We start from the raw sequence: 11,221 nt of genomic DNA, 5'->3' as shown, positions 1-11,221 counted from the left end.
TCATAATGGCTTCAATGAATTGGCAATATCGATGACAAATCTATAGTTAACATCTAATTTTAACAAGCGTTCCATGGCAATGTTCACAAAATCCGTAGGAATTAGCTCAATATGTGCGACTATGTCGTGCTTTGTTGCGAAATCAATCATCTCTTGCGTCTACTTAATCCCTCCAATGCCACTTCGTCCCACAATCTTTCGACTTGATGTTATAAGTCTTATTTTTAACTTTTTGTATCTATGAAAAACTCAAAGCTAACCTTTTACTAAAACTAAAAAGCATCCCTCAACATCAAAATGAAGGCAATATTTCACAAGAAGAACTATATAATTTTAAAAGACCTGCTTAGGCTTACCTTTGAGGATCGGCGTGGCAAGTAAATCAAGTGGCTTCTCAGGTACACCAATCATGACAAGCTTTCCATTAGTTTTCAAGAGACCGATCAGAGGCAAAAGAGCAGACACAACGGAAACTGTGTCAATGATGCCATCCATTGCGCCCATTGCAGACTCTAGTTAATAAAGGATAATAACATTAGTTCGTATTCATTTATCCTTACCCCTATGCATGATCTAAGAAAATAATTTGTTGTTACTCTAACATACTTGCATCTCTTCTGTATTACGGCTAATGAAGAATCCGTTGGTTCTTAGCTGTCCATGGCTTCCTTCTTCTTGTCAGGCGAGGTACTGATGACGGTCACCTTGGGCCCATGGCCTTAGCAAACTTTACAGCCATGTGCCCAAGCCCATGAAGTGCGTTCCGGCTTTATCAAGCCCGTAATACTTCAATGGACCGTTGACGGTGATCCCACCACAAAGAAGAGGAGCATTACCATTAAGGAACTACTGAATTCAATTGATTGTTCGACCAAAAAAACAATTCAGTTGATTGATATTAATATTAGAGTGTGAACTTGATCGACACAGGCCGATCCCTACTCACTTTCTGGAACACCAAATTCCTTCTACGGCTTCTGATTGTCTACCATATCTTGAACCGATAATTTGGATGATTCTCGGTGTATTTAGATAGGCTTTCGAGTCTGCATTTCGTACCTTAGATTTGTCTAACTATTAAGATCATGTCCCATTCGTGTTAAGGTAAACAGAGTATAAAATGAATTGAATTTAGTTACCCGTGACCTGATTTCGTTACGTGGGCCTTTAGTGAATTTTGACCTATTTTTAGTTTTAGTGGCATCACCGGTAAAGACTTATGCTTTGATACCATGTGTAACAACGTGCCTACCTCTCAACACAAATCAATAACTTATTACTGACTTTTCTTAACCAGAAAACCAATTTACTTTGCCATTGAGAACGTGTTTTCATGAGGTCCTCATGGAAGCCGTTTTCTTCTTCTTGCTCTAAGACAAGCACAATTTTACCTTGCCCATATTTAAAAGTAAGCCATACCCAAAGAGGTATATTGTCACTTAAAGGTCACTATGAGGATCAGAGCCGCCGTTTCACAAGTGGAACCTTTACTCTATGTATGTAACAAAGGTAAAATACGGGCATCTATAAAAATTAATTCGCCCGAAAATTTGAAACACAGGCTGATCTGCAGAAAATCGAGACTTTCGCTCTTGTCATTCCAGGCACGAGAGGCTATTATATCTGCCTACTCGGCAATAACCAATCGAAATTAACTTGGTGTCTACCTTTACCATAGGAAATGATCATTTGGGTGTACGAAGAGATTGGCGATGAGAGCGGGGCGAGAAGCGAGGTGCATATAGTGCTTGAGAAGATACCAGAATAGGGTAGGTGGTGATGACGTACCTAGTGAGCAAACTGAACCGGACGTAGTGCGCCAGCATTGCTTCCCAATTTTTTGACCAGTCCAACCGTTGAAAGAAATTTATCTCTCCTTGTACTTGGGTCTGCTCTCATACCGGCCAACGAGAGAGAAGCATCAACTATAAAATAAAGAAAAAAAAAACAGAAACAATACGCATCCTCTGGAATTATTTAATTGGGAAAGGCAAAAAATGCGCATCCACTTTACCTGCAAGTGCTAAAAATTTTATTATTATTATTTAAGGTCTTTATCTTTCCTTGTACATTTGTGTATTCAAAACATTGTTATAGCAATTTACTTAAAAGGATGATTTGTTGAAAGTCTCTTCGTGGACGTGTAATTTCCAAATCGTTTCTACAGACCAGGTGCAAAATCAGGCATGTTATACTAGGGCCGATTTTTGTTTATTTCTAATTAATCTTAAAAATTAAAATTCCATGAAAAAGTCAGAAATTCCACGAAATCCAAGAAAATGAATTTAGCAATAATGATGTTTCTCGGGACAAAAAATGAAACAGAACCGAAGTACAATAGATTTTTTCCAATATTAAAAATAATACATAATACATCCATTACAAACGTATACGAACGAGATAATGTGGACGTGCTATAATTTTAGAGGATTGCATATTGTTTCCGTTTTTTTCCTTTTTTTCAATTGGATGCTACCCATGAACTCTTGGCTGCTAGCAGAGCACACGCAAGTACGAAAGAGAGATATTACTTGCAAAGGTTGACTAGTCAAAACAAGAAGATATGATGACGCACGCTTTCTGCCGCAGTTTGCTCACTAAGTACGTCATCACCACCTCTTCCCGCACCTTCTCAAGCCCTATATATGTACCTCGGTTCTCACACCCCTCTCATCGCCAATCTCTTCTGATATCCCAACACACACAAATTACAGAACTCTCTCCCGATTTAAGTTTTGAAGTAGTGCTCGTCATGCTTGGTGAAATGGCAATGTCACCAGAGAAATGAACACCCGGTGAAGGCTTTGGGATGGGCAGCCAGAGATTGCTCAGGACATCTCTCTCCCTTCAAGTTCTCAAGAAGGTAACATGTCTTGGTCTTTCTGTTCTCTGTTTCTGTTTTTTGGTGCAGTGAAAATGCAACAAAGGTAAAAATCTTTTTTTTCTGGAAATTCATTTTTATAGGGCCACCGGAGAAAAAGATGTGACTTTTAAGGTATTGTATTGTGGTATATGCCATTCTGATCTCCACAATGTCAAAAACGAATGGGGATCAACTTCTTATCCCGTGGTACCCGGGTATGGTTCTCAAAAACATGATCTTTTTCGATTTTCTTAGATAAATAAACGAAAGTTTTGACAAAATAATTATACCAATTGGCCATTGTATGCAGGCATGAGATTGTCGGTGTAGTCACTGAAGTGGGCATCAAAGTGACAAAATTCAAAGTTGGGGACAAAGTGGGTGTTGGGTGTTTGGTTGGGTCATGTCAATCCTGTGCAAATTGCAAAGATGATCTTGAGAATTACTGCCCCAAAATGATCCTGTCTTATGGTTCAAAGTTCTACGATGGAACCATTACCTATGGTGGCTACTCGGACGTCATGGTATCAGATGAGCACTTTGTAATTAAAATTCCTGCCAACTTGCCTCTTGATGGCGTTGCTCCTCTCCTTTGTGCCGGGATCACTGTCTACAGTCCAATGAAGTACTATGGGCTTGATAAGGCTGGATTGCACTTAGGAGTGGTTGGGTTGGGTGGGCTGGGGCACATGGCCGTGAAGTTTGCCAAGGCCATGGGCCTCAAGGTGACCGTTATTAGTACTTCGCCTAACAAGAAGAAGGAAGCCATGGACCATTTGGGAGCCGACGAATTCTTGGTTAGCCGCAACACTGAAGAGATGCAAGTATGTTCTAGTCATAAAAGATTTTCTTTTATCATGTATAGGGATAAGGATAAGGTAACATAAATTTATGTTACTATCTTTTGTTACGTGCAGTCGGCGATAGGTACAATGGATGGGATCATTGACACGCCTCACCGTGCATGCTCTTTTGCCTTTAATCGGTCTTTTGAAAACTCATGGCAAGCTTGTCTTGGTTGGTGCGCCAGAGAAGCCACTTGAGTTACTTGCTATGCCACTCCTTATGGGTAAGCCTAAGCACGCCTTTGGAATTTCTTCTTAAAAAAACTGCCTTCGTTTTTGGTATCTAAGATAAAATTGTAATGTTTTGTAGTTTTTGTAAAAATTTATTGTCGAGTTTCACATATGAGAAAAAAAAGTAACAGTTAAGACTAACAATGACAGGAAGAAAGATTGTGGGAGGAAGCCTTATTGGAGGGATTAAAGAGACGCAAGAGATGATTGATTTCGCAGCGAAGCACGACATAGTTTCGGATATTGAGCTTATTCCTATGGATTATGTGAACACTGCCATGGAGCGTCTGTCAAAGGCGGATGTTAAGTATCGATTTGTCATCGACGTTGCCAATTCATTGAAGTCTTCTTGAGGTTTTCCGATGGCTTGGTACTCTCCAGAGCAAGAATGAAGATCAGCATTTCTTATCTTGTCTTTTCAGAGTTGCTTTATATAGCTAAGATCATTTTCCAACTTGTGTCAGTTTAGCGTGATTTCCCTATGCTCTAGTGTTGTTATTATTTCATTATCACCTCCGAAACAAAGATTATCGCTTTGTATGGACTGCAACCGTACTTTAGGTTGCTTTCATTTTAAGCAGGCAATTCTCTTAATGACATGAGCTCCCGTGATGTGTGTAGTAAGAAATTCATGCACTCAAAAGCCAACATCTTTTTCAACTTCTTTTTCTTTAATTTGTGGCTATGTCAAAATACTAAAAAGAATATATAGGGCTTGATTATATAAAAAGAAGTTTTGAAGGTTTTTTTTTGGGGTGGAATTTGAAGGTTTACTTGCACATTTGATAAGAATTAGCGATCAGGAAGTACTCAATTAACATATCTTACCGTTGTAAGTATATATGTAGTGAAAGATTAAGAGAAGATCTCTATAGGTAGCTCTGTCGAAAATATTCTATGGAAATTTCAAAAATCGCCATTACATTTTGCCTTTATATATCTATACATTTCAAATCAACACTTTGCAATGAGACTTCAAATTACACCTGATATAAGTTCACATTGTATCGTACTTCATAACATTTTTCATTTAATCACAAAATGTCAAAGTCACTCTTCTAACCTTCCCCAATTGACATGCGTCTGAACCTATAGATTTGATCTATTTTAAGCAATAAAAAAATATAGAAGATAATCTCTTTTAGATTGCTAGCTACGAGTCTTTTAGGACGCACATGATAACTATTTTATTTTTCTATTTTTTTTGTCCCGAAAATAAGTTTGAAACAGAAATCTGTTCAGTAACGCAATTTTATATTTCTCTGGAACATATTTTTAGTCCAGAAATAGGTTTAGAATAGAAATGAGAAGTAAAAGTTTTCTACTTTTTAGTTTTTGGAACAAAAAGAGAAATAAAAATTCTTCTTGTCGTTCATCATCACCTCCGCCACTCCCCGCCCGCCACCACCACACCCCCCCCCCCCCCCCCCGGGGGCCGGCCGCCGCCTCCCACCACCCTCTGCCGGCCACCATCCCTTGTTGGCCGTGCGGCCGTCAATGAATGGAAAAGAGCATAAGAGGGAAAAAATTTGTGTCGTTATTAAACGAATTTTTGTTTCAAGAAGAGAAATTTTGTGTAGTTATCAAATGCGTATTTCTGTTCAGAAACTCGTCTAGGGAATAGAAATAAAAAAAATCTTTTTTCTAGTAAAAAATATATTTTAGAAACAGAATAGTTATCATTTACGCCCTTAGGGTGCATGTGAATTATATGTAATGGGCAACTTTAAGGAACTACTGAATTCAATTGATTGTCCGTCCAAAAAAACAACTCAGTTGATTGAGATTAATATTAGAGTGTGAACTTGATCGACAAAGGTCAATCCCTACTCACTTTATGGAACACCAAATTTCTTCTACAGCTTCTGATTGTCTGCCATATCTTGAACTGATGATTTGGATGATTCCCAATGTATTTAGACAGGCTTTCAAGCGTGCATTTCATACCTTAGATTTGTCTAACTATTAAGATCATGTCCCATTCGTGTTAAGGTAAACAAGAGTATAAAATGAATTGAATTTAGTTACCCATGACCTGATTTCATTATGTGGGCCTTTAGTGAATTTTGACCTATTTTTAATTTTAGTGGCATCACCTGTAAAGACTTATGCTTTGATACCATGTGTAACAATGTGCCTACCTCTCGACGCAAATCAATAACTTTTTACTGACTTTTCTTAACCAGAAAACCAATTTACTTTGCCATTGAGAACGTGTTTTCATGAGGTCCTCATGGAAGCCGTTTTCTTCTTCTTGCTCTAAGACAAGCACAATTTTGCCTTGCCCATATTTAAAAGTAAGCCATACCCAAAGAGGTATATTGTCACTTAAGGTCACTCTGAGGATCACAACCGCCGTTTCACAAGTGGAACCCTTACTCTATGTATGTAACAAAGGTAAATCACGGGCATCTATAAAAATTAGTTCGCCCAAAAATTTGGAACACTGGCTGACCTGCAGGAAACCGAGACTTTCCCTCTTGTCATTCCAGGCACATGAGGCTAATATACCTGCTTACCCGGCGATAGCTAACCAAAGTTGACGTGGTGTCTACCTTCACTATGTAAGAGGCCTCCTAAGTTCCCTCCAAATGTTTTTCTTCCCTGGAGAGAACTTACAGGGAGGAACCTCCACCATACCGGGAAATTCCTTCCCCTGTCTCCCTTTGAGCCTTTTAAGGTCCTGCTCAGGACCATTACTCTATGTATGTAACAAAGGTAAATTACAGGCATCTATAAAAATTAGTTCGCCTGAAAATTTGGAAATATTAATATTTGTAAAAAAAAATAATTACTTAAGTGCCATCACCGATTTGAGATGCCGAAAATTCGACGTGGCAATATTTTAACATTTTGTCCGACGGAGGCTCGCCAGTGCTATTTTTGTTCAATGGAGAAGCTCAACTATACAAAAAACGGTTAGTCTTTGAATCTAATTCTATGGTCTTGAAGCTGAACTTGAGCCCCACGACTTCGGCCGTATTCTTCATAGTTGAGAGCTTTAGCTTTCCCTATGCACATGTCGCAGTCCAGATGAGTCAATGTATCATTGGATACTCTATGGCCATGCTAATTCTCATGATTAGGATGATAAAAATGTCATAACTTTTGAACGACGCTCACTTTAATATCGGAACTTTTCGTTAGATCACTTTAGTGCCACTTTGACAAAAAAAAAACAGTTACTCAAGTATCAACTTTTATTGAGGACGCTAAAAATCTGACGTGGCAATGTTTTATCTTTTCTTCGACCGACATGGCTCGCCGACGCTTTGAGTCAGCATAAATAGCCCTATACAATGTGTTTCAACAAGTTTGCACCAAATTTAAACCCTAATTCGGACAATTACCATTGTAGATGCCAAGAGACTAAATCTAAACTCAAAACAAATTATTTCTCCAGTAGCTCCTATGCTCTGGTTCTGCGCATCCATAGTGGCGACGCAAGGAAGGTGGGAGGTTGGAGAGTATTCAGGAACAGGGAACGATTTGGATTCGCTTTCGGCCACAATGGTTTTGAATAGAATAGGAATGGAGAAATTTTTTTTTTCTGGAGATTGGAGAAAGCGGCTATAGCAAAGATGACGCCGTTGATGATGAGAAAGTTGAACAGAGGTTCGAGCCACAAGAGAGAGATATGAACCTTCACGAGCTTAGAGATTGACAAGACGGAGAGCTTCGGAGCCAGAGCCACTGAGAGTACGGTGGTCGACACGGCAATGCCTTTAGCTGAGAGCATTCAAGCACTCGAAGACACCACCATTGTTGGTGCTGTGTAGAGCTTTAGTGAGCGAAAGCCGAGAGAGAAAGAGACGACCAAAGTATGACACCATCATTTTTGGTGCTGTGTTGACCTTTAGGAGAGCACCCATTTTTATTTGATTGAGTTTTTGGTAGGAGTGATCGGTTCCCGGTCTGATCCGGTTCCAAGGTAGAACTGGAAACTGGACAGGGAGGATCGGTTCTCAAAATTAGGAACTAGGGACCGGACTGGTTGGTCCTAAAACCGGGAACCGGACCGGACCCCGGTCCGATCCAATGGAACCGACCACTTGGGGTTTAATTCACATTTTACTAATTTTTGTTAATGAATTTATGTCAATGAAGTTTAATTAGAGTTTATTTACATTTTACTAATTTTTTAAAAAAGATAAAAAAAAAGTATATGTAGTCGATTCGGTCCAGTTGGTCTGGTTCCCCCTTGGGACTAAGAACCATACCGTCATGATACCGATTCCACTTTTAGAAATTAGGAACTGGACCCAACCAGCAGGTTCGATCCAGTCTAGGGGGTTTCTAGTTTGGGCAGTCTATTTTGCATACCCCTAATTTTTGGGGCCGTTCGAGAGGTTAGTGAAAAAGGATTTGAGTAAGGTTGAAGAAGAATGGCTCCGTGAGATTTGAAATTGCAATTTTCATGGAGGGAAATAAAAAATAATTTGATTTCTTTTCCACGTGGACTTTCTTCTATCAGAAAAAATCCACATATGCATTAACATTAAATTAAAAAAGCCACATAAGATTTTTTGTCAGATTTTATTATCGAAGGCACTTAAGTGATTTCTTTTCTTTTGTGTGACACTGAAGTGATTCAGTGAAAATTTTTTGCACTAAAATGAGCGTCATACGAAAATAATGGGACTTCTAGTATCATTTTTCTTCAATTCTCATAATCAATGTAATAATTATAACAGTGGGCCAAAGTACTGTCATATAAACCATCCAGGACAGCAGTTTTCTTGACGATATAGGTAGAGTCCGACCGATCATACGTCCTTCCACTGCATGTTCAATACACTACTCTCGTATCGGGATCACATTTCACGACATTGAAAAGTACAAAGAATCCCTATGAACATTAGTGTCGCAATATTTTCCGATGTATTCATGGTTTGGTCATCTACGTATTCCTTTCCTCCTGACCTTTTCTTCACCGAAGCTCCAATGGACAGTTTATATAGGGCAAAAAAAGGTTGTTATAGGTTTTTCCACCAACTTTCGTTTATGTAAATTGAGACGGAAGTCTCTCGTTGGCTTTTATAATCTCATTTTGTTCCCCATTTTATATTTCAGTACATTCTATTACAAATACTCTTATGTTTATTCCTCTTAAAATTTTCCATAAACTCTTAAGTCATTGGATAAACTCATTTTATAAGTGATAAAGTGCACATGATTAGTCAAAGTTGCAAAAATACCAAACCATGTATTTTATTTTTTTTGAGAATTAATGAATCAAATTAACAATAATTTTCCAAATCGTTGATTCACTTGTGCTTATATAGGGCAATACCGTCAATCAACAGTAAACGACTTGTCCACTCTTACCACAATGCCGAATTTGTGTATGCATGTGGAATGGGAAAATTACCCAATCAGTCCTAAATCTTTTGTATAGATGCTAATTACGTCCTAAATTTTTTTAATTTTGTCAATTTGTCCTGAACATTTGCTCAAAACTCCAATGTAGGGCCTTCTAGTCAATTTTTGTCGTAAATTGCGGACGTAGGGATCCAATCACCGTCGGCCTTCTTACATGGCACACCAGCACATCAGCGATTTTTGGTGAAAAAAGACTGGAATGATTATATTGGAATTTTGAGCTAAGATTTAGGATTAAATTGAAAAAATTTAAAATTTTAGGACTAAATTAGTATCCGTACTATAGATAGAGGATTGATTGGATATATAAAACTCTTAGGATGTAATTGCCTCGAGCCTTTCTACCTAACACAAACAGCTAGATTAGATTTTCACAAGCCGGTGAGTAACAAGACTTGTGCAATTTATTTAACTTTGACATTTTACTGGACCTTTTCGTAAGCACACGAGTACAACGTAGGATACAACTATAGTCCGCTTGCTACTTGAACACAGGATATCATACGAGACATCTATGCCCTATTATTACAGTTCATTACCGAGAAGGACGTGAAGCATATTATTTACTCGCTGAATTCATAATTTTCATATCTAATTCTACAATCCTTAAGTTGAACTTGAGCACCTACTCTCAGACGGCATTCGTTGAACAGATGATCTCTAGCTTCCTTCAAGCACTCATTGCAATCAGATTGTGTCAATGCCCCGTTACACACTCCATGGCCGTGACAGTCGAAGCAGCTAGTGTAGTAATTGAAACCATTCATTGGTGTGTAAGCACACACATCATCCATAACAGTACCATAGTTAGTTTCATATGCATCAAATGAACTGTACGTCATTTCATTGCATATACAGTAAACCTCTGTTGTGTCAGGAGTACATATCACAATATTGCCGGTGCCAAACAGCCCTATGACGAGGAGTGTCGTCATGTGTTGCAATGCGTTCATGATTTGACTGACTCTCTGCCTACACTTTCTCTCCTGATTTTTTCTATATAAGTTCGATTTGCGTGGTCTATATATGAGAGATTCTTCTTATAGGTTTCTCCACCAACCTTTTGTTTATGAATTTGGTGGAAGGATCTTTTGGATCTTATGAAGCAAGGACCGGCATTTTCGAGAGAAATGCTTATAACTCTCCGAATTACTCGAGGGAAAAAGTTATCTAAAATATATATAGTAGACAAACTCATCCTATTGATAACACGGTAAATAGCATGTCCAGCTATGAAGCTGCAAATTGTGAAAATTTGCTTGTATCTGTTTAAGAATAGATTTAGTTAATGATTTCTGTCTCTGGATGTTATTTGTCTCTCCATGTGACATACAATTTCGGCAATCAATATGGAAAATAAATCAAAATATTACATGGAGGTTTTCTCTATCCTACCAATATATTTTGTTATCCTTGTCTTAAAGCATGCAGAACATACAATATGTCATTTGTTCCCATGTAAAACAAACACTTAGTGCCTCGGTTCCACCATAGAAAAGAAATTTGTGAATCGAACCATATACAATGCCATCGATGACTCCAAATGTAAGAATAAAATAAATCACGGAGAATCATTGTGCGGCAATCTTGGATTTGAGCAAAACAACCGCCCGCAGCGGCTGCGTTGGCTTGCGCTCTCATCCCCCCACGAAGGGATCAGAGTTCGAACCCCAGCGTAGTCGTTAGGGATTCTTAAGTGTGGCGCCGTGGTAGTGGGTCCTGCGCTAGCGTCACCCCAGGTTTACCCCTCCGGCTGTCGGCCGTGCGGGGGGTTCCTGGGTAAAAAAAAAAACTCTCATATGGTTTTACCAAAAAAAAAAAAACAAACTCTCATATGTCTTGCGTCCCAACAGAACAATGTGGCCGGCAAAGACTTCTAAACAAAATAGAATATCAACCC

General features: G+C 38.7%; 1 protein-coding gene and 2 pseudogenes across 1 annotated transcript; 1 reads left to right on the top strand and 2 right to left on the bottom strand.

Annotated features, from left to right (window-relative positions):
- LOC130137404 (probable mannitol dehydrogenase) lies at positions 1 to 1,826 on the bottom strand (annotated as a pseudogene).
- A 938-nt stretch (positions 1,827 to 2,764) lies between these two features.
- Positions 2,765 to 4,481, top strand: LOC130141011 (probable mannitol dehydrogenase; annotated as a pseudogene).
- Positions 4,482 to 9,884: 5,403 nt separating this feature from the next.
- Positions 9,885 to 10,256, bottom strand: LOC115668669 (antifungal protein ginkbilobin-like protein). The gene has a single exon (XM_030590080.2). It carries the CDS (start codon positions 10,254 to 10,256, stop codon positions 9,885 to 9,887), a length of 372 nt encoding a protein of 123 aa, XP_030445940.2.
- Positions 10,257 to 11,221: the final 965 nt, after the last annotated feature.

This window comes from Syzygium oleosum, unplaced genomic scaffold (genome assembly GCF_021117445.2).
Source record: "Syzygium oleosum isolate NSW1041296 unplaced genomic scaffold, Sole_v2.1 Sole_v2.01, whole genome shotgun sequence".
Taxonomy (NCBI): Eukaryota; Viridiplantae; Streptophyta; class Magnoliopsida; order Myrtales; family Myrtaceae; genus Syzygium; species Syzygium oleosum.
Note: the sequence above shows the minus strand (reverse complement) of the source record. Positions and strands in the feature narration are given on the sequence as shown.